The sequence below is a fragment of the Myripristis murdjan genome, chromosome 7 (assembly GCF_902150065.1).
Source record: "Myripristis murdjan chromosome 7, fMyrMur1.1, whole genome shotgun sequence".
Lineage (NCBI taxonomy): Eukaryota > Metazoa > Chordata > Actinopteri > Holocentriformes > Holocentridae > Myripristis > Myripristis murdjan.
Window position 1 is genome coordinate 32,526,138 of NC_043986.1, and position 25,307 is coordinate 32,551,444.

Sequence of the window (25,307 nt, forward strand, 5' to 3'; positions counted from 1 at the left end):
TCCTCAGTCGGTTGATGAATAGATGGATGCAATAGATAGATAGATAGATAGATAGATTTACTTTATTGATCCCAAACTGGGGAATTCTTATGTTACAGTAGCATCAATAGAAACATAAAATAAAATTAAATAGAATGAATGCAGAAATATATACAATAAAGACTATATACGGTAAAAAATATAAACATCTAACAATATGAGATATGAGATATGCAGATGGAAAAGTGTGTGAGCGTCAGTGGGAAACAGAAGACTGCACCACTAAATAAGGATAAAGAAAAATGACAAAAGGTAAAATAAATAAATTTTTTTAAAAAATTACAGACAATGACAACAATAATACAAGCAAAGATGAAACAGCATTTACTGAAAGCATCATCCCACAAGTATAATCTAGGTCAATTGGCTTAGCATTAAGATGTTTTTAGGCAGTTATGAGATTATGTGCATGGCCTACACGTTATAGCTCCTATTCCTCTATCTTGCAGAATTTCTTTTGTTGTGACAAACATGGATAATGTGGATCACAATGGTTGCCTTCTGGACCAGACAAGAGCATTTTTTAATGCTTGACACTCACATATTTCCTCTGACCCTTTCCACTTAGCAGCCCCTTGCCTACTGACTGTGTGCATCTATTTATGCAGTGCAGTCTTTCTAAATGTGTTGTTATGTGGGTGAAAAGACAGTTCACTTCACTGTTAAACATCCTTTGATTTTGATTTTGTTTTAATTTAATGCACAGATAGGTCTGGGTTGAGTGTGTATGTGTGTTTTTCTTAATATTGTGCAACATACAAGGCAAGGTTTTGCTTGTGGGATTTTGAAATGTAATGCAATATGCCATCCCACATTGATAGGAGTGTCTAACTGAGAGGCAACATCACCTCAGGGGCTATTGAAAAATCCCATAGTGCAGTCTGGAGCTAATCCTCTCTTCTTCTGCTTGGCTTTGCGGCACTGCTCATCTTGCAATTGAAAACAAATTAGAATGGGTTTGCTAATGTAAACATGTAAGGGAATCAGCTGCATTCATTTGTGTGTTAATTGAAAGCGACAGTATCCAAGGGAATTTATTTTATATGCTGTTTTCCCTCCTGATTTCTTATAGTAGGCCGATATTTTATAAGGATTTAAAATGTACCTTTATGGGCATTCTGGTGGCCCATTGATTTATCTGCATACCAGAAGAACCACTCATTTAACCACACAGCTAACCCAATTAACAGTCATACTGCCCAATATGTGTATATTATAAAACAAGGAACAATATGCATTGAAAATTGTATAGCTATTATCCATCAAATAAATAAACAAACTACAACTGCTACTAACAATTTTATGTTGGCTCACCTACCAATGTCAAGCTAACCGGAGTATTTATTTATTTATTTATTTAAGGTTTATTTGATAGGGACAGGTACATTTCATAAATATTCTGCTGCCATGTATCATAAAATTTATAGCTCAAATGACCATATCTGTAATTTTGCATGTTTAGCATAATATCTACAACATTTTTATTCTTGATGTTTCAGCTAATCTTTTCCCTGAACAAGCAGTCATATTTTAGAATTATTTTTCCTCCCTTTTATCCAGCCATCGGTTTCCATTCATTCCACCACGATATGAAAATGAACTTTCAGAGACTTCAAACTTTCTTCACACCAGTACTCACACATCACTGTAATAAAGTCGTTCACATTAGTTTTCCTAAAAGCAGCAGCACTGTTGTGTTTTGATGACTTGAAATTAGGCGGAATGAAACGCTTCCTCCGCCCTGGCAAATAGTCCGTGGAGAAACATTGGCTTTCCAAAGCCAATCATCAGTTCCATGGTTTATGAATGTGGACAACTTTGTTTGCTGCAGAAGCAGAACAAAAATTCAAATTTGAAAATTGAGGGATTTTGATTTTAAGTTGTGAGATCATTAATATGCTTGCATGATTTGCAAAAACATTCAGAGTCACTTGTAAGGTCCTTTTAAGAAAAAAATGCTGAGCTGTAAAAATAAAAGAAAATACCACTCTTGTCATCAAACTATCAGAATAAAGTTCATGTTGATGATCAAACTAAGTGAATATCTATAGGGTGAATCTAGACAATTAAAATATTTTTTAGTTTGTCATAGACAATTTTTTTTTTTTTTTACTGTGGAAGGCAGAAACGCTTCATGTCAGTGTTATTCTGTCTCTTCTGGCTTGCAGTCGCTCATGCTTGGCTGCTTCCGCTCTCCTCCTCTCTCAACACTGGCAGACACCTTAACTTGGCACAGATGGCACTTTGCTTCACTGAGATCAAAGAGTCGCCTCACTGCAGATATTTTTCCTCAGTCCTGAAAAGTATTTTATTTCGCCAAAGTGCAGCTCATTAAAGTATCACCATCAGGGCACCTTCAGTTGCTGATCCGAGTACAAATACTGGGGAGCTGGATCGACACCAATTCTAATACTACAGATACTACTAATGCACCTTTTTTGTCTTGGTCCAAATGTCCAGCAAATTTGAATCCACAGCAAATTTTTCAAAATGTTGCAAAAAGTAAAACCCAAGTTAGATGCATTTCCAACAGAAAGACTGAACTAAATGACTGGGTTTGCTGAATGTGGGATAGAGCTACTGCATGTCTGAATAAAACACATCCACGAGAAAAAGGGGAAGTCATTGTGTTGTGTCAATTATTCAACAAATACCACATGTTTCTGTCACCATTTATTGCCTCACTTCTTTGGTGAGAAAAAGTAATTCTGCCTGAAGCAGTGTGTTAAAGTATTTCAAATACCGAGGGAACTTTATCCATGTCTGCCATTTCTATTCACGGATCATAATTCTTTATGTGACAATACACAGAAATCCTTGAATGGAGACCCAGTTGCTGTGATCTTTTATGTCAGCTTGATCAAACTGTTTTATCACTGCACATGCCTTCAGACATGCTACCTTTGATGTATTTTGGGTGATTCTGTACAAAGACATGCTCTTTTTTTAGCCTTCGTGGAGACTTTGAAAAACATAATATAAGGGTAAACTTTAAAGGGATAGTGCAGCCATTTTGTAAAATCTGATATGATATCACATCCCCTCTAGTTATAATGTAGAGCAGTAATGGTGCTATGTTCCTATCATCATTACTTAGTGCTGGATGCACCAAATGCTACCTGTTAGCCTCCTGCTATTGACGTGGACTTCCCCCCGGTTAATATTAAAGAAAAAAAAATCACTCAAATCCACTCAGATTGTTAAATAGACATAGTTTGAGTTTGATGGTGTCAGCAGCAGCAGCAGAATTTTAAAGCCTGAAATAGTATAACAAATGTTGACCATTTTCGCAAATAAGGAAATAAAAAATATCAACAGTAGAACTACTTTCTTGTGCAGTATAAGCTCTCTGTGCTGCTCCTCAGTTACAATGGTAGCTGAGAGTTGTCTGAAATGTGAAATGTGTGTGCCACAACTAGGGATGCGCATTTAGATTAATTTTATAACCGAGTAACCTAGCCTGGGCCTACTCGAGTACCCGAGTAATTAGGTTAAATGGGGACACATAAAATCGTTCATATACAGCGCATCAATATACCCCTGTTTAATCGAGGAGAAAACTTTTTTCACAGTCATTGTTATCTTGGTGGTAGACTGCTTTCATGTTTTATCCATGTCCGAGTAGGCTAAATAAAATAAACATGTATAAATGCTCCCTGGTGTGCGTGGTTGAATCCATTTATTAAATAAATCGGTCTCAACCAGTGTTCACGAAGCTGACGGAATAAGTAGTCTTCGGTGTGGATGCGCATAGCTAAGTAGGTACCCTCTCTCTGAAAATTGAAAATGTATATCTATCTAGATGTTAGACTAAATTATTTATTTGCTAGCTCAATCATGTTGTTACTATAGAATATCCGCTGGAATTTTTTTTTTTTCATGGACCGATAGTTATAGCCTACTTCTGCCGACTTCTCAGTCATTTTTAATCTAACAGGTGCCGTGACAGCGACACAGCTGATCTTTATCTACAACCAACTTATATTAACAGTTATATTTAAATACAGGCTACTGCTTTCCAGTGTCAGCACCACAACAAACATCTGTCTTTTCATAAACTCACCGGCCGATGTTTTATTTCAGCTGGGGCTGCGTTACTCCAATTTAACGTCAGCTCCGATTAATGTGGCTAAGCAGCAAAAGTAACAGTAAGCAGTCACATTAAGGCTGAACAGAGTTATATAATTTCAACCCCACCTTTCGGAGGCTTTTGCTAATTACCTTTTCAGGCTGTTATCAATTTACCTCTGAAATAAAGACGACAGTTTTCTCAGATGTGTCGATTTATTAAATGTTCACGTCAGTGTACAGATGCAAACGAATTGACAAATTAATTAAATCAATGGTCTTGGCAACTCATAAAGACTAAACAAATTAATAACGATTAGTAGGCTGATTAATAACTGATTACATTAGCACATTAATAACAAGAAAAAAGTTATAGCCGCACATCTCCGTGGAAAATCTTACAGGTAGCCTACTGTCCGTGGTGCTGACTCCGCATTTCATTCTCTATTATAGCCTAGAAATTAAAGCTCCATAAAATTCACGGAGGATCTGGTTTAGCTCTTCTTTCTTTACAGGTGAGAAATCAGCTGTTTGCCCGGTGTTTGTCAGGTAGTCTTGTAGACATTTGACGGCCCAAGACGTTGACCGGGCCGTACCGGCTTCATTTCCTGACCTCTCCAGCTGATCCAGCTCTTCACTCGTCACTCTCGCGTATCTCTCCTTTTTCTCTTCTGTCTTTTCTTCCTCGCTCAGCCGTTTATCCAAACTTAGGTCGCCAAACAAATCAAAATTGACAACCAAACGGTCCAATATGCAGGCGAACAAAGCTGACAGCGGCTTTTGATGCGGGTTTCAGTGAAACGTTTTGCGTTGCCATGGAAACCACACAGACTCAGGAAATAGCTAATATTGCGGGAGGAGTAATATGTTCAGTGATTAGGTTTTTTTTTTTTTCCATTTAAGCACGGCTAGCCGTACTCAATTGCTCATTTGAGCACATTCTAAACGTCTGATTGACCAATCAGATTGCTCGGTCGGATCTACCTGTTGTATAAATGTAGTTTGATCCTAAGCTGGACTGGGCACTTTTATATGCCGCGGATAACCGAGTAGTAATTTGTAACCGAGTAGCAAATTCTCCCCTCGGATAGTCGGGTACCCGGTTAACCCCGCCCATCCCTAGCCACAACCTTATTGTCGGCTATCTTTTACATGTTATTTTTCCCTCCAACATGCATACATGTGTTCAAAGCTTAAGTACTGGATCTCTCCGGAGGTTGATAATAGGAGAAATATATTTTTAAACAGTAATTTGAGCAACACTGTTGTTGGTGTGTACTCAGTAATTATATGTACATTTTAGATTGGGAAAAGAACACTGGTAAGGTGATGTCAAACTTTCTGTGAGTAGACTGAGGTGATTATTTTTGAGAATGTTAGCTGGGGGGAAGTCCACCTCAATGGCAGGAGGCTAACAGTTAGCATTTGGAGCATCCAGCCAGTATCCAGCACTCAGTAACAATGAGAGGAAGATAGCACCACTACTGTGCTACAGAAAAGCTACGGGGGAAGTGAAATAATATTACACTATTCAAAATAAGTGAACTATCCCTTTAATTAGACTTGCTTCACTATACACTTTTTCTGGGACACAACATGATGAGGTATTTCTTATAGAAGACGGATCACCATGATACTCACTTTTCTCTCCCTAGTTGTTCAAATTAAAAATATACAGGGCGTTCAATATTGGTTGGCCTTTTTGGGGAGGGGCTTAGGTGTATCAGAAGTTGAAATGTCTGCAGTACTTAGGAAGTAAGTTTCTAAGGGGGATGTAATGAAGTCTGACAGAGCAGAGCCATAATCATTGGGAGTCAGTGGGAGGTACGGTAGCGGGCTAATCCTCTTCATGTTCTGGGGCTGTGAGCAGCAGAGACCTAAGCTGCCTTTTAAGACCACAGTCACTGGCTTGATATTCACACTGCATTCAGAGCAGACCAACTCTGCTCCAGAGACAAGGGCCGCAATGAAACGCTTGATAGCTGCATTACTCTATAAGAGATTACAATCACACTGGCTATTTTCTCTCTGTTGTGTCTGAAAGGGTTTGATTGTGGGCTTTCAGTGGGCCCCGCTTCACAGGCCATCCCGCTTCATCCGCTGGCAGGGGTACTCTCTGAATCGATTCTGATTTAATTTACGGCAAGTATCTAAATGGAAACTGTTTTTTGGGTTGTTTGACACAAGTGCTTGTATCTCCCCCTGTCTTATAAATATTTCAGTGAAAGGCTTTGGGCAGTGCACCATAAATCAGTGGAGCAAAGATTCGGATTGACTTGCTGTGTCTCACTGTAACTCTGAGTGGCACAAATTCTGTTTAAAAACATTCATGATGAAAATGAGCTAGGGTTGGTCCACTAAACATTTGAAGCCATCCAACTCTTAAAGGAAGCCGTGTGAAAGTTGATTATTGATTATTGAATATGAAAATGAATGTTTGATGGAGCATCAATCTTTTGTGTGAGGGTTAAAAATATTAAAATGAATAGTTTGAGCAAGACATTTGCATTTTGTCAAGAGAACCAGAGAAATAATGATAGCTTCACTTCAGTATAATTTTTTTTTTTTTTTCAACTGGTGATACACAAATGTTGGTATTAGCTGTTTTTATTTGTTACTCATTCTGGCCGAGATTTGCTGAAAACAATAGAGGGTTCTAAAATATTTTCAGTGTTGAGCATTAAGATGAGCATTTTGACAGTCAGGGGTTGTGTTGGCTTTGCACACACAAAAGGTTTTTATGCTCATTTAAGTCTTTAGTAAATTTTGGCCACTGTGTAATTATTGGAGCAGTACTGTTTTGTGGTCCTTTTAAAAGGTAGGTTTGCCTGTTTAGAATTATAAAACAAAGAATTGAATACACTCTCCAGCTACAGAACAATCAGCTCGAGAATTATTGGCACCCTTCATGAAATTGAGCAAAAATATCTGCCAAAAAGAACATACATACAGTACATGAGTCATATTTGGGCTCAGATATATAGTTTATTGCAATCATTTTTCAAACACAAAAAACTTTCATTGAATATTTCATTTTTTTTTCCTGCAAAAAAGTTTCAAACTCTTGGCACTTGTACAATTAATATTTGGTGAAGCCTCACGGAGAAGAAAACAACACTGAGCCTCTTCCTATAATGTCTGACGAGGTTGGGAAACACTTTTGGACAGATTTTTGATTGCTCCTCCATGCAGAAAATTTTGGGATCTTTCATAGTCTTAGATTGGCTCTTGTGCTCTGCCCTCTTCAATTCAGACCACAGCTTTTCAGTAGGTTTCAAGAGTGGAGACTGAGATGTCACTGCAAAACATTGATGCTGTGTTCGCAAAACCATTTGTGTTGATTTTGATATATGTTCGGAGTCATTGTCTTGTTGAAAAGTCCATTTATAGCCGAGTCACAGCCTCCTGGCAGAGGAAAAACAGTTTTGGGGCTAAAATATCGTGGCACTTGGTGGAATTCATCATGCCATCAATCTTAACAAGAAACAAAAGCCCCTGAGCAACGAGCAGTAGAACAGCTCAAAGCAACAATGAGCCACCACTTTTTTTTTTTTTTTTTTTAGTGGCTAGAAGGTGCTTTTCATTTTTGTCGCCAAAAAGTTCAATTTGGTTTCATCGGAACACAACAATTCCAATCACAGTTCCAGTGATGCTTGTCAGAGTTCAGGTGCATATTAATGTGAAATTAAGTGGTTTCTTTAAATGTTTGAGCAGGAAATTAGAATCATTATGTGTATTATTTTATGAAATCACTTTTGCTCATTTACAAAAAACTTGCCAATAATTCTCCAGTTGACTGATGGAATTTGTCTTGCCTGTGGAGTCCAGGGTGAGGTAAACATGCTGATGTGGCATGAGTAAAACTGATGTAGCAGTGTGAAACAGTGAGTGTTTTGGGAAACTAGCCCTTTGGCACTGAGTCAACACTGTTGTCTTACTGATATCGAAATGTTGAGAAATTCAGCTCATATTTCAAGGTAAATAAGAATCTGCTGTGTGCGGTGTGAAGCAATGTTACATTAAGCTTACTACAGCAGGAGTGAGTGGTTTGCTACACACACACACACACACACACACACACACACACACACACACACACACACACACACACAGATACAGCGAAATAAAACAACTGCACTGTTACATATCAAAAAGTGCATTTTTGTCTTTACCTGTTTTTCAGGACTCATCCTGGCCATGTCTTTTCTGGAATATCATGATAGAATCTTTAGGGAAGTAAGGGAATTTTACAATTGGGTCACTTCATGGTAATAAACCAGCATGTATTTTTCAACTTGTTTCACACATTCATCGCATTAGACGGCAGTTTTCAGCTGTTTTTCTCCTCAGCAATCCCAATAGTTGTGGAAGCAGACTGTTTACCCCTTTAGAACTTCTCCGAGCTGAAAGAACAACATTAACAAACCAGGGGGAATCCGATTTTAGGTCATGGGAGCGTTCCAACTTAGTTCCAAAAAGTAATGGAATTTTATATTTTACAGGGGCTTCAGCAGGAACCCTGTTTTTTTTCTCTTTAATTTGATGTTGTGTTGATTTTGTCTCCAGGAGATGCGCTGTTGAGGCCTCAGCTGCTCAATATGCTGCCCTACACCCTGGACAGACTGACCGTCTCCCTCCAGCCGTCCCTGGAGAAGTTTGAGAGCCAGCTACTGCAGCTGATCAATGCTGACTGCCACAACACGGTAAGGCTGGGCTCCCATAACTGACTGACAATCCCGACAGCCCACTGAGATAAAACCTGTGGCACGATGACAGAGCCCGCTGTGAGAGATCTGCATCACAAGGAAAGGCAAGGCCTCCGAGCCACGCCTAGGCTTTTGCAAGTGCATTCCTGATCCATACTTCTCACACGGGGGTCTGAAATGTGAGCATTTTGTGGTAAAAAGAGGTGGATATTTTAGGAAATAGAAAGGCATACATATACATGAGGTACCAAATTGTCTAGTTTATATGTAGAATTTTTTTTTATTTTATTTTTTATTTGAATAGGGACAGAATAGGTTTGTGCAGCAACATTATTTTGGTGGATGTAGCTGATGTTCTCCATGTAGAGATTGTTAGTGCAAGATTTCAACCCCCATTCTCAGTTGAACTTTTAAGAAAGCGCATTAAAAAAGAGTGGAATGGTAGAATAACATGGCAAAATAAATATTCCAGCACATAGACACTAAGGGTGCAAAACAGAACCGTAAAAAAACGAACTATTCAATACCCAATAGACCCTACAAAGTGCAGAATTATGAGCACAGCCACTGTATGAGAGCTGTCTGACCACACACTGAGCTGATGAATTAATCAGTTTACTGAAAGTATTTTTATGTTTGTTTGAAATAGTTTAAGTAGATTTGTTGGGGTCATATTATTATCCCAAATCTCTCAGTTAAAAAAGCTATTTTTGCAAGACAAAATACAGAGAACATTAGAAATGGTAGTTTTGTCTCTGATGTACAAAACAAACCAAGCCCAAAAAGTGACCCAAAAACTGCAATACAAACCAAATCATAGGCTAATAGACACATAATGAATCAATAATGCAGTGTATCGTAATGCTTCCTCTTGTGAGATGTTATTGATACACTTACCAAGTTTGGATATTTGAGTTTCAAGTCAGTTATGCACGATGCACATTTGACCCTAACCCTATGTCTGTGTGCAGATGTGCAGATTAAAACACTGAAAAAAATGATTGATTCCTGCTTATTTAAAAATTTAAAAATTATTTTAAAAAATATTATTTATTATTTTTCCTTTTCCAGGGTATTTTATCCTCTTCAGCTCTAGATATTGTGATTTGCCATAGCTGATTATTTTACAATACATTGCAAAATCGTCTGTATCGTGATACCATCGTTAGCTTTGGTAAAATATTGTGATAGTATCATATCACAAGTTAACCGGTAATTCCCACTCTTAATATGCATGTGTGCGCGCACACACACACACACAAATATTTATAGATCATAATATAGAAAAATACACAGCTGTTAAATATTTAGCCTTGTATGCATTTACTTAAACATTAAATTCATTCATTCCTTACTCTTAAAGACACAGGAAGCAAACATTTTTTACACAATTTGCAAAAAACATTGAGAACCAAGCAATGCAAAGTGTATGCACTTCTAAAACTTTATAAAGTTCTGCTTTTGTTTCAGCATCATTTGGCCTGTGAGTTAGTGTTTCATATCCTTACTTAATTTTATCTCCATTGGCAATAAATTCCACAGATGAGATGAGCTGCACTGTCTACTATGTGATCCTGTTACTATTCTACCTACTGATTAATTTACTTAATATATGTGAAGCTAGACATTTTACGCTTTTAAAAACAGGTTTCAAGCAAGAAAACTGTGAAACTTTCAAATAAATAAATTATAGTATTTTAATATATGACAGTGGTGCCATTGCATAGGTAGTTTTTAATTTATTATTCTTAAGGCTTGGTTATACAACTATGCAAATGGTTTAATAGCATTACAGGCTTGACTCCACACTGTGATGCAGTAAGATATATGGGAAAATCATTGCAGGAATGTATAGTTGTGCAGATTTTTTAGGAATATAGTATCTCTATTTGAAAAATATTTAAATTAGTTTTTACTGTCTTTGATATCTTTTTACATATTTATCCAATTTAATATCCAGTGTTGGCATGATTCATGATTCTTAAGAAAAAAAAATCACTGCACACTTTTGTGATATACAGTCTAATGCTAGGCAGTGATGACAGAGTAGTTTTGTTTTGTTTTTTGGGATCACTTTACACTTAAGACACAATCCTGATAGCGTTTCATCCCCTTTGAGGCAGTTGTTTGCTTTACTCTTCAAACTATAGATGGCCAAGCAGCAGGCCATCCTTGGCAATGATCGCTTTGACACACCTCTGCCAAGATTATTTTCCCCAGCCTGATATTTTCCTTTATCTCACTTTCCGTTACTTCGGCCCAGTCTGCAAGCACAAGCTCCTTTACAGCTGCCACTGCAACTTAAGGCACACTGCCTCCCAAACTAAATGGAGCTTATCTATTCTTTCTCCTTTTCTCGTCTAAGGAGACCCAAACGGTTAACCATATTTGACAGGTGCTGGCAATTATTTGTACAGTGGTATTGCATGGGCTCTCTCTAGTCACTTCAGCCTGTGCAAGATTTTTCTGCAGAAGGTATGAGAGTTGATATGGCGTCGCTGTAACTGCTTATCTGTGTCCCACTGCTCTTTGATACTACTGGGCTGGGTCGTCTAACTTAAACTCAGGGGATTGATTGAGTTTATTAAAGCTGTAACCAGGCGACCTCCTGAGTCTGGCTGTGGTAATGTTTTCTCTGCCTCAAAGACGACGAACCACTTATTAACCCCCTCCGTGGATGGCACAGAGAAGACAAATGTGTGCATAAGAGGTGATTTGAGAGTGTCATGCTGCAAAATGAATAATGTAGTTGGAATCAGCTTGTGTAATGAGGTGAGTTATTCCACCCCCCCGACATGTTCAGCGGGAGCCAATTTCAGGTCAGTCGGTCGATCAGTCAGTCAGACTGTCGTCTTTCCCCTCATATTAAAGGGATAGTTCACCCATTTTGAAAGATTTGATATTTTTTCATGTGAGGCAATTATTTTTCAGGGTGTTAGCTGGGCGGAAGTCCAGCTCAATGGCAGGAGGCTAACAGTTAGCATTTGGAGCATCCAGCCAGTATCCAGCACTCAGTAATAATGAGAGGAAGATAATACCACTACTGTCCTATAGAACAATGAGGGAAGAAGTGAAATAATGTCAAATTTTTCAAAATGTGTTGAGTGTTACCTTAATTCTATGGTTTATTAGTCTTTGCTTGAACCTAAGGTGTTTTATCCTTCCTCAGCTTCATCCTTAACATTAGTAAACAAAGTGTTGTGCCCTCCCATTTCAAACTGCATAGTCTATCCCTTTAAGTGATGCTTGCAGTATTCAGTGCGGTGTTACTGCACTGAAATCACACTTTGGGTGCACTGTTGAGGAGCATAAAGCTGTAAAGTGAAGAGAGTGCTGAAAGATTCAACACAATCAATCATCATGATGGCAATAACTAGAAAAATAAAGCCTAGACTGAAAACAGCCCTATTATGCCTATTATCTTTTAAATTAGCCCAGTGCCAATGAAATGGTGCTCTCTCTCACCATGTATTGAGTCAGTGCTTGCTTGCTCAGAGTTTGTATCACTGTTTTTATGTTTGTAACTGTGGCAGCTAATCTGCATGTGGCAATGGTAAACTCACACCAGTAAAAAGGCCCTGGCATGACAGTGTCCTCAATCAAAAAGAGTAGAATAGCCACACACACACAGTCAAATTCCATCATTTAATGAATCAATGTTTCGACCAAGAGGTCTTCTTCAAGATTGATTGTCCAGTCAAGCACAAAGTTAGGCAGTTGGATACATAGACATTATCTGGGGGAAATCAGTAATTTGTGACACCATCAATTGAAACATTAGTATATATGTAGGAAATCTATCCTGCTTCAATAAACAAATGCATACACAATCATCGTATGAAACAGCATAATTAAGCAATATCACACTGGGGGGAGTGCTGTTATGTAGAATATCAGCATGGATGTGATTTGGTGCTGAAGATAATCGCACTCCCTGATGACCGAGAAGGGCATTTCAAAGTGAGCTCTTTCCCTTTTGGTGATCCCTTTGCCAAAAGTCAGTCCATATTTTGCACCAAATCATTCTTTACAACAACAAAATATACACACAGACAGCATCTCAAAGCATAAACCAAGATGGTCTAATTTTTCTAAAGTCATACTATGCTATTAAAATAGACTTGAGAATGATATAAAAAATCTACACATAAGTGCTTTAAACAGGGAATATGTATGGGCCCCATACTCTATCCACTTGATAAGGTTTACAGCAAGAATCCATAAGATGGAGGAACTGCTTAAAAGTGTTCTTTCATGCACTGCAGGTGGCTTTCCCCTGGCTTCTGGATGGGCTTACATTGTAAATTTTCCCTGAGTGTGATTGGGATGGAAGAGTGAAGAATCTCAAGGCATATCTTTATGACATTTCTGCTTTACTGGACAGTACACTTGAGACAGACAGGAAAATGGAAAGAGACAGGGAAATGACCCAAGATAAATGTCCCAGGCTGATTCAAATCTAGGATGTTGTTGTCATATGTTATGTGTTAAAGCCTGAAGAGCCACCAGGTTGCCCAGGATACTTATGTGCTTTTTGTAAGGGCAAGACATAATTGCCTAAGGTGCTCAGCAAAAATAGTGCAAATGAGCATATGCAGAGAAAGATCTGGTTTAAGAAAAGTGCGTCTAGTGTCTTCGCTTTCATACTTTAGGCCAGAAGTATGTTACATGACCAAATGTTGCAGGACATCTCACATTTGCCAAACTATCAAGCAAACAAATCCTATCTTTCATCAAAACGACGTGCATGCTTTGAGGATGTGGTAACAACAATGCACATTACAAGAATTTGCACATTACAAGACTGAATGATTGAGTGTTTCTTCAGAGCTGATGAGACATTGAGGTATTGTAGGTCTGGCCTTGCGGGATTAGACCCCACAAGTCAGAGTGCTAACTGGCTCATTAGTGTAGATGTTTGCAAGTTAGTGACCAATAAAGACAACAACAACTGGCTGCAAAACAAATCCAACAATAAAGATACTTGATAGCTAAAGGCATGTCCTCTTTGATTCCATTGGAATTTACACACTTGGAATCTGCATCTTGTCTCTTAACAGTGAGGGTCAGCAGTGTTGAAACAACATGACACAAATACAGGAAGTGACTTGAAGCTTAGGTCCACAGTCTCTGATGATGACTTTTGGGGATTTGCATGATCAGGTCAACTGGAATGGCGTCAGAGTGGCAACCCTTCACTTTGTTACACAATCCATGTCTGTGCGCTGCTGCAGTCTGGAAATCCTCTTTGCCTTTGCCAGACATACGTTCATATTCCACACAAAACAGCATTTCATTCAAATTGTCAAATTCTGCAATATTCCGTGTTAAAAACAGATTCCATTTTATTTGGCTAATTCCGCGATTCTGCCCGTGATTCTGTGATCGTGGAAATTATAGGGCCCTACCACTGTTATAAAAAATAGCGGCGCAACTTGGTGGGCGTTATCCTGGTAATTTCTCTTTGTGAGAAATACAAGGTGTGGCGTGTGAGCGTGTGAACGGGTTGAAATGCGTCCCAAGTCTCACGCCCATTGCGTGAGACTTGAGAGCCCTGGTGTTACATTGCGTTGTTTAATGTGGTTTTAGATAGATAGATAGATAGATAGATAGATAGATTTACTTTATTGATCCCAAACTGGGAAATTCCCACTACATGGCAACACCAGACATGAATTGTACACACGGTAGTATTTTTGTATAGCTATATCAATTTAAATGCCTCAAATACAATACATTTGGTTCCACAATAAAAACACTTCCACCATACAGATACATTGTCATCTACTAGTTTGCCCATGAAATCACTGTTAGCAGAATGAAATGATGGAGTTGCTGCAGTTCCTAGCCATGATCATCTTGCAGTCTCCCGCCCGACGCATCTGCGCGCTGCACGTATCGTCTGCGCATGCATCAGTGCGTATGACGAAATCACGTTGGGGCAAGCCCTCCCAGGGCCCACAGAAAAGAATTGTAGGGTCCAAAATGTGAAAAAAAAATCTCAACATGTAAGTCTATGAGAGTGCCTAGGTCGATTTTCAATCTGACTGAGATCGCCCCAAGCGGGTGGGGCTGCTGGTTGGAAAGTGACATTCAGGCTGCTGATGTCACAGCGATATACGGGCTGCTGATTGGACAATAATATTAAGACCTAGACCGGCAAAATAAACTCTTTTTTCTCTCTTTTTTTCGTTTGGCTTAAGGAGGGTGATGCACTATCGCCCACTATGGGCCAGCCGCCCCTGAGGGGTAGTAGATGATATTGATTTAAAAGATGTGGCAATTAAAATTTTTTGCAGAGAATTTTACATAACATAACAAATTCTTTGTTGTAGCTACTTACTGACCTCAAAAGCTCAGGGGTATAAATTCCCAGTGATCACTGTAACCTTACACTTAATTCATCTCAATTAGATGACAAAGTATCATTTGAGCTCTGGTGGTGTCACTCAATAAACACCTCCTGGGTGTGCGTGCTACATTGCTTTGAACCTGTCAAAAAGACTTCAGCCAGGGATGTCTGAGGAAAATCAAAGGATTACTGCGTTTGGTATAAGTGTAATTCATGGGAACTGAACCACATGAATACGCTCCACAGTAGCTGCCAATGTGTCATTCCATTCTTCTATTGTAGTCCAGCTGCCATACCGTGGTGGTCAACATGAATCAAAAGACATGGGTAGATTTTTCATTGATGTCCCTTGAGGGCTGCCGCCTTGCTAACTATTGTTGCACAAATGACACACACAGGAATGCCTTTGGAAAGGTTAACATGCATAATAACAAGATTGATTGGACATTCACTTGGGACTGTAGTGCCTGTGGGTGGTTGTATTAATTTTATTACCTGTTGTGTTGACCTGCTGATTTCATTATACATGTGCACAAGTCTAATTATGTACAAACAGGCTTGTTTTTTTTTTTTTTTTTTTTAAAAGCAGTAGTGGATTTAGACATGTTTTGGATTGAATTTTTAAAAACTTGGAGCAAAAGTAGTGGCCTACTTTTGCTTCCTTTCCTGTTGTGAGGTAGGTGACATGTTAGCATGAATCACTTTTCTCATTTTTGGAGTTCACACTTTTTTTTTGGCAGAATGTGCTTTGAAGGTCTTCACAACCAGCCCAAGATGTGTGGATTAGTTAAGTCTTCCAGATTGACTGAATGTCTCCTGTGTAACTTCAGGGGTATGACGACATTCTCACGTCTGTCAGAGGTGTTAATACATGCAGCAGTCTGCTTGATTGCAACTTTTAATTAAAGTGCATGCGTGTGTGTTACAGAGAGAGAAGACGCAGAAAAAGACAGCGAGCGTGTGATTTGTGTGTGACCTTTAAAAGTGTGACTACAGCTGGATTGTCATCAAGCTTTCTCTGAAGTGATGCTGACACCACAGCTGACACCTCAGCCACACGTGTGTATTTGTGTGTGCACATGCTTGCAAGCGTGCATGAATGTGTCTGTGGATACATACTAGTGAGTCTCAAACAGGTTTAGAGGCAGATGTGGAGTGATAAAGAGTAAGACGAATGAAGTAGCAGATGAATGTACAGTGCAGCACGAGAAGAATCTTTTATTCTGGCTGCAAGTCTGACATACGTCTTCACATAATCTCCCCATGAGTATGTCTATTTTTAGCTCCACAAACTATCACAGAATATAGGCTTCTTTTGACAGTCCCGTTTTCCATATATTATACAGGCAGTGCCCTAGTTGGTACACTTTTCATGTGAACCACTGTAGCTACTTTCCATAGTTTTAGAGTATGCTTTAATGAGCACTAAGCCAATTTGGAGAGTGGTCTTGAAGCACTTCAAATCAGCCCTGACCTCAAGTTTAAAAACGTAAAACCATTTAACCTCAGGGTTTTCTACAGCTGCTTGAACATACCCGCCTTCCCCCCAGTTTGAGTGAAGGCAGAAGCCACATCGACTTCAGTGACCCTTTGCAACCCTTCACATACATCTTAAATGAATTTTACTACTGGTTGATGAAAGGGCCCGGAATGTTGTTGTCAGAAATTATGTAACATCTTGGCTCACGATCAAAAGATGAGGGAGAAAAAAAGAATAAGAGGAGGAGCAGATCAGGCACAGGACCAACGCCATGCCGCAGGCAGAACAGCATGCCTTAGGCTGATTTAATGAATGGAAAAAGACTTCAGCAACAAAAGCTCGTGGAAGTTTTCATTTGTCCTAAAAGAAGGAAGCTCACTCAAAGTAGGACTGCCCCTACGGACGTGGTACAATATAACCGACAAAGGAGGTTGAACATTTTTGGAATAGGCAGCATCTCTCACATTGCTCTCTAAGGATAGTGGCTGCACCTCCACATGTTCTTCTTATCATAATTAGGCCTGCCACCAGTGTAGCCAATGTGGTGCGAAGGAGTGTGATTTGATGCACTTTACTCGCATCACATATTCATGAAATGCAGGTCTTCACACTGATTGACGATCAAATGATTAGGCGAGTGAAGTTCTGAGTGCAAGTGTAGTTATAGAGCCTATAAGTCACACTTGACGGAGAGAATGTTCAGCAGCTGAATGAGGAAAGATAGATCCATAATCTTGAGAAGCTCAAGTTTTTTTGTTTTTTTTTTACTCCTCTGATGTACTTCCCCTGAGGTAATAACGTATAATGAGAGTTTTAACAAACTGAACAAAGTGACCTTCAGAGAAACTTTGAAAAGCTTCATCAGTGCATTGCAAGCTTTAATTGCATACAAAGGCCTGACAGGGTCCTTACATTATCAGAAGCTCGCTGCCAAATATTAAAATATCTGCTTTATCATTACATCACATACCTAGTTGTGCTGTGTATTGTGTACTTTGTTAAAGTGGATTGCTGCTGGATTGCACCTCTTGAGGCTGAAAATTTAAGAAATGTTTACTCAGGACCTCATTTTGCAAATGTAATCACAGGATAAGGGCTGAAAACATAGTAATAAATCTGTGTATTTCATAATTTAAATGTATTTTTTGTTTTCCATAAATCATGAATAATGTTTCAAATTCCCAGGTGAAGAACCTTAGACCTCAGAAAGGTCAGTCTGGGGAAGGGAAGCACTGCCAAAACATAAAACTTGCTGGAATGTAAGAGACAATTTTTTTTTTTTTTTTTTTGGGATACTCCTTTATATTCACAAACTAGTTATTTGGACTGTCCTACCTCGGTTATATGAAGGACATATTCAGTGAAGTTCACACAAAAACTGCAAGAGACTGCCACCTTTAATTTGTGCTATGCCTTATTGAATCTTCTCTCCATATCATACTAATTTAATATTTACTATCATACTTTTTGCATAGGGTCCTGCAATTTTAGGGTGCTCAAAAGTACAAATGAATCAAGATAAGCTTCATATTCACAGTTGGCCAACTTAATTAATGTGCAGATCTTCAGGTAAGTCAGGAGATATGCAGAGAAAGCTTTTCTTATTCAGACTATGGCTTTTATGCCTGGTTACCTTTGTTTTTGGCAGCCCTTGTAAAATATTGAAATCAGCCATTTGCAGCATCTGTCACCTGTATTGCCAAGTTTTTGTCAGAGGATTTGTTGGGGGATGGGGGTGGAGGCAATAGTCTTTTGATTGTCTTCTCTATGCCCTTAACTCTAAGGGAGTGAATGGCTGCGGGCCGCTGGCATTGCCCAGACAAATTAGAATGTAGATTTCATTGAAAAAGATGAGCCACATCTGAATGTTTGGCTACACAGGCAGTGCTGTGTGTGCAGTATGGCTGTCCTAATGTTCATGTGTAATTATATCCCTGAAACAAAGGTGTCGGGGATGTTATAGATTTACCCCAACCACTGTTGTGTCCCCTGCCTCAGATCCTGGCAGTGAATGTGATTACTCAATACCATTCATTGTAATCTTTTCAAATTTGCTGTGCACATTCATGACCCCCAGTGGAAGAACTCAATTGATTTTGGTGACCCCAAGGCCAGCTCTCTAGCAATGCCGTGAAGCCAAACAGGTCATTTAGGGTGTCATTGCTGTCATTCACTGACAGCACATGTCTTGTTTCTAACTGTAGTCAATTTCCTTGGCTTTGGACTACTGGGGATTAATGGGTGCAGTGTTTTGTTTTGTTTTTTGAGATTATCTCTAACCCATCGAGGGACATTGAACATCACAACTGAGACTATAGGAGGCTTTGATAGGTATCGAGGCCAAGTTTTATCTATTGGCTTGCCTTGCTTGTTTCAGTTCAGTACAAAGACAGGCCAATACATTTGATCTGTCTCTATTGGCAGTAATTTCCTTACACCAACCACTTGTTTGGATACAGTAGCTTTACACTATTAGCCATTGCTGGATGATAATTATATCTAAATATAACTTTCTTTTATACAGGCAGGAATCTACACCAGAGCAATGGATTGACGTTAGTATAACTGATGACTATAATCATCACAAATCAACCAAATTGGTCTATCCACACAGTCACGGTAGGCATGGTTGTTTTACAATAGGACCAATAATCACTAAAAAAGCAGCACTAATTGCCTTTCATTTACAAACTTCGTCCTCTCTCAGAAGCATATGTTATTGGACATCCAAAAAGAACTGAGATGCTCAGTGGCTGGCTAGTACAAAAGTTGCTGCAAGTGAAGGCTAAATGCCAGTGGATGAAGTTTCAGTATTGAACACTCACTGTGTGGACTTTGAACTGCAAACAAAACATTTGCCTTTAGCAAGCAGCCAGACATTGTTTTGTGCAGTGGAGACTGCAGTATAAATACCACCAAAAATATCCTCTTTCTAGACAGTGATTAGTTTGAAATTGCACTGTGGCAGTATGGGATACCTGGTTGGTTGAATCAGTATAAATCAGGGTCTTAGCTCTGAAATCATCTCATTGTCATGCTTCTATTATAAAAATTATAGATACTAATTTGCTAATTTCTTCATGTAGTTCCATGAAGAAATTTGCAGGAAAAAAACCCCAATACATTCACGTTTGTCCTTAAGTTTTTCTGCATGATAATGTCACTTTTGATAAATAAACACTTTGCTCACTTATTTATTTAGCCTGCCATGTACTACATACTGCCTCTGAGTAATTTGGAGCCAAGCATAATTGCAGCTGAATTTTTAGATACAATAAAATGCAAAAACAAAACAAGCAACACACAGCTGCAGCTGATAATGGCTGAAAATATTCTTAGAATAAAGACTGTATTTGAACAGTTGTCATTGTGTGATTAGACCTGCAAAGTGGTAACAGCATGCAGCCAAAACGTCAAACAATTTCCGGCTGTTGAAATGTGTTTGACATTTACTGGAAGGATACTCTTCATTTAAGCGTACATGAAAGCTTTTGTTGGGTTGAGTTTTGATTTGTTTTATCTGATAGAGTAAGTGTGCTGTCCAAACTAATACAATTCTGGAGACAAAAAAGATGTTTATATGCATGCAGTATCTGTGAGTTGAAATGTCAAGGTTCCTGAACCAAAAATACGCTGCATATCAGCATTTAGTCAATGTGGTTGAGCGTGAGTGAATGTGACATGACTGTTAATGTTCACGCATGCACAAATGCTAACTAACATTAGCTTGTTAGTTATTCAAGCCACTTTCTTTTGCTTTTTTAGCCTCCAAAAGAACTTGGTTGAGGTTAGGAAAATGTTTGTCTTCATAGTTAAAGGTTAGGAAAAGTGTTTGAAAAGTCATGTTTAACATTATAAAACATTAGCTAACGCTAACATTTGCTAATATATTCTAGCAAATGGTAGCTAACTAATGTTAGCTAAAAATGCACATGGCTTTCACTTGAAATGGTACTTGAACCCCAGTCTGCAGCAGCAAAGTCCTGTTGATTGTGCCATCCACCACTCCACATACCTCCTATCACAAAATTTCAAAACAAAACTCCTTACTTTGCAGAAACATAAAATGCCAACACATCCTGGCCACTGGGCTTCCAAAATAACACTTTTATCACATAAGAAAACATAAACAAAGTACATTATGCCAATAGAAAAAAAATAAGTCAGTACCAGTACCATTTTTTCTGTTTAATCATAATCATTTGTGAAAGTATTATCTGGTTGTTTCTTCCTGGCATAAGGTTACTTTATAGAGGGTACCTGCAGACGCTACCTGCCGAATCTAGTTTCCAGTACAAATAGTAAAATAACACAAAAAGAGCCATTTCATTTCCTTAAAAAATGGGTACCAGGACTTGTTGTTTATATTGGCATATAAAGTGGTTTTTTGGAGTTGTTTTGCTGTGCTGTAGAAGTGAATGGAGAGATACAAATACAATATTGGACTAGAAGCCCAGGGGAGCACAGAGCAACTAATGAGGATATTTCACCAGTATGTGGACTCTCATCAAGGCCAGGTAACTATGCAACCCTACACTGTACCAAGGTTCAACTTTGCTTTAAGGGTCTGGTGTAATGAAAATTACATTTTGTAGTCTCATTGTGTTGTTTAACAAAAGGAAGTAAGATACTCAAAACAATGTAACTATTAATGGAAATTTAATGACTGCCCTTTTGGTTGCCAAAAGAATAAAAGCCTCAAACTTAATTTGACATGATTAATTTTGACATGCTTTCATGATGCCAAGAACGTCTTTCTGCTATTAAACTCAACTTGGAGATGTGTACAGTTTGTATACAGCAAACATTTTTGTTGCTGTAATTCATTAGAGGTGTCAGTCCCATTGGAGCCACTTGTGCTAAATACATGTATGTACTCATAGGGCTGTAAAATGCGCTTCAGATACAAGTGGTCACTGGTTGGCGTGAGTTATGTTTAGTGAAAACTGCTATGAAATGGTAAAGGGAATGTTTTAAAGTCGACAATATCAGTCTGTGTTTGACTTAATATTTTTGGCTGTGAATTGTGGGAGTGTTTCACCAGCAGAGCAACAGAGATTTATCAGCGGAAGCGCTGTGCCTGTTAAAATCTGTTAAGGAGTAGGGGAGTGGGAGGATGAGAGCGGCATGCTAATGATGCTGCCACTGTTTCCTGCTATGGATGACTCACTCTCAATATGGGGGAGCTAACATCCACTGTGTGGGCAGCAACACACACACACACACACACACACACACACACACACACACACACACACACACAAACACACTTGAAGACATGGATGCACACTAACAAAATTCAGGCACATATGTGACTTAACTCCAACACTGAAACATGCTGTCCTCTCTTTCAAACACACAAACATTTTCTGTCATACAGACACTCACACACACCCAGGTATGCATACAGCCGCTCTCAGACTCATGAATGCACTCACACACATTTGAGCACAAGACCCCACAAACACAAGCACAGATAATCAGCAGTGAAAGAGAGTCTCCCATTGTTTTGTCAAGATAAGTGAGGAAAAAATAATTAGCCTCAGAGTCACAGGAGCAATTAAATTATTTTGCTGATTACACATTTCAGCCGAACTCTGCTCTGCCGTCTGTGAGCACTGCTCAGCCTTCACATGAACGCCGAATAAATGATGAGATCACACTGATAACACTTTCATTCATGTATGTTACAGCCAAATGTTTTGATCCCATATTTATTATTCCTTTTCAGGTTTTTCCTTTTTATCTTACTCTGTGCTATCTTACATCAGATATAAGAATTGCGGTTTGGCTGAAATAATAGGCCGTTGGACTTTTATTGCTCAGAATCAGTATTGCAGTTTACTTTTTTAATGTGCCTGCTTTCCCTCAAGCTGACTCATCTATATCTATTGAAGTTTTTGACTCTGTACATTTCCTAAAATAACTTTTGGCAACCTTCAGAGAAAGGGTATAAACTGCTCGCTTTCAAACAAAGGTGGGCATTTGGGTCCATTGACAATAAGTGTTTTCATGTGATTTCCCTGTAGTGGTGACACAATTCTTTAAATTCATTTATTGGTATATCAGTTAGTTTTTTTTTTTTTTTTTTTTTTAATCAAGTAAACATAGCAAATATTTTCTGGTTACAGCTTTGCAAATGCTGAGATTTGCTTGCCCTTCCTCTTTAAGACTTTTTGCTCACTATAGTCTGCTCATCATGGTAAACAGTTTTAGGAATCTATTTTGGCCTGGTAACTTGTGATGGGCATTTCTTGATACTGACCTCTGATAGTGGAAATGATTCATTGTTAAATTAAAAAAAGGAGAATTGACAGTAAGAATAATTGCTAGCTGCAGCCCCATTTTTCTTGAAGGAGCTGCCACCTCAAAGAACTTCTGTCAAAAGCTCTACTGCAGTGTGTTTGCATGCACTTTAGTAATTGGGCTGAGCTCTGATTGGTTGTCACATTTATCAATCATCCTGTTTCTATCGCGTCAAGAGTGTGCATGATTGAAAAGACTGCAGAGGCATAATCATTAACTGCCCAATCCACATTTATTACATTTCCTATTGAACAGAACCAGAGGCTGAAGCAGGGAAAATTCCTGCTTCACTGAGGTTCTGTTTTTATCCCCAGAAGGTGGTGCTGTTTCACACAAGAACTTGACCGACATGTGTTTAAACCCCAACTCCTTTGCTTATTTGTTGGCAGTTGAAACATTTACTTTGATGATATCTGACATATTATGATATACTAAAACATATTATATAATGGAAATAAAGAAAAATCTTTTCTTTTCCCTCCGTTTTTTGGCGATGCACTGCTGCTTTGGTGAAAACCCTTACACAGGTTTGTAATCTTCATTTGTGCATGAAAATGGTCAAATATATAGCTATTGAATATTCACATAAAATTGACAATTAGCAGCTTCAGTACAAAAATCTTTCATCAGTCACTATTAGAAAGTCCCCTCATGACCGCCGTGCTGACCTCCCACCCAGTGATTATAGAGTCGAGACCCATCTGCTGTCTCCAAGCTCCCCACTGGCGTGATTAAACAGAGCTTGCACTCTCACTTCATCTCCCGCCCTTTGAGCACAAAGAAATAACCTTCAGAAACCAATTTATCCCCTTCTAAAAATCTACCCTCATTTTGCTCAAAACCGGATCGCACAATGAGGCGGCTGCCGCCTCCTCTCTGTTTCTCTCCCCCAGCTGCTATTATTTCTAAATTTGGTCTAAATGACTTTCTTTTTTCACCAATTCCATGTTGTTCAACTGACAATGTTCCCAGCAAAATCGATTTTGTTTACCGATACACCCACCACCCTGCCCTTCAAACCCACACACATTTCCTACCTTAACAGTTACACTGGTAAATGGAATCCCAGTGAATCTATGTCGCTAATGTGCGACAATGATAACGCCATTTTCAGGTGCTGAGGAAATAATCCTCCACGGTGTGTTCCAAATCCTCTTTTTTCTCTTTGTGGATTGTAATTCAGAAGAAAAAAACCTGCACAGACTCCTTCCTCCATGCTGCGTCCGAGGTAATACTATTCACATGGTGTGGAATCTAATACAAACCTCTTCAGCAAACATTATGCACTACAGCCCTCAACAAAAATTTACTGCCAGGGTTTTCCCTTCCAGTGAGAGATCTTTTTCCCAGCAGAGATATTTTCGACTTGTTGCAGCGCACTTAAACCCAACACTGATTTCAAAGGAATATACTCTTTCCTCTCCTTGCGATTGCAGACACTTTAGAAATGTGGATTTTGCAGTGTTAAGAAGCATTCCCATTGAGCCCTCAAGGCCATATCAGCATAAGGTCAGCTTTGGCTCGCTCTTTATGGACTGCAGCTCGGCAGCCATGTGAAAAACCCTTGCAAATAATATATTTTCCCCTTGTTGAACTTAGTTTCTACTTTCTTTTAACAGGAAATGGATGGTTAAGCAGAACGTTTAATTTCCATTTTACAACACCCACACTAGGGCGACTCCTCTAATTGGGAGGCAAAAACAAAAAAATATTAAAAAAAAAAAAACCCGACTCCTCTCTTGCAACGCCTCTCTTTTGTTTACCCTGTTCACAAAGCTGCCTCCCCCTCCTTTTCTTTTAATGAGCCAAATAGCATTTTTAATGACGAGGACGTTCTCTGAAGAACTTCCGCTCTGGCTCACTCAGGTGTCAAGTGTACAGTAAGCGACCTTGGAACGGCCTCTTGGTTAAATGATTCACAAAGTAAGATCATGTGGAATATCACAAGTGTGACATGAAAGCAGGGTAAAGGGTGTGTGTGTGTGTGTGTGTGTGTGTGTGTGTCAGAGAAAGAGAGAGCGAGACATGCCCACGTGGCCCCTGCGCGCTCATCACTCAGACAAGTCCCTCTTCTGTGACACTGGAAATGGAGTATAATTTAACTTGGGGGCCATTTCATTGTTCCCTTTAAGCTTCTTAGCTCTAAAATATTCATATTTCAGGCGAGGGAGGAAGAAATCTGTGACGGCAATAGACAGAAGCGAGAGAGAGAGGGAGAAGAAAGAGGATAGTGAGCAAAAGAGGTGGAGAGAGAAACTGATGGAGTGAGAAAAAGGGGTAAAAGGCATAAATGAAAGTGAAAGTTGGAGGGTGGGGGGGGGGGTTGTGTGCAAGGAGAGAGATGCAGAGAACAGAG

At 39.0% G+C, this 25,307-nt stretch overlaps 1 protein-coding gene across 1 annotated transcript in view; it reads left to right on the forward strand.

Moving 5' to 3' along the window:
• The window catches only part of nphp4 (nephronophthisis 4), a 235,828-nt gene that overhangs the window by 45,317 nt on the left and 165,204 nt on the right, over window positions 1-25,307 (forward strand). Inside the window, exon 6 of the mRNA XM_030054965.1 lies at window positions 8,674-8,810. Coding sequence (XP_029910825.1) covers window positions 8,674-8,810 — 137 coding nt within the window. The remainder of the gene's footprint in view (window positions 1-8,673; window positions 8,811-25,307) is intronic.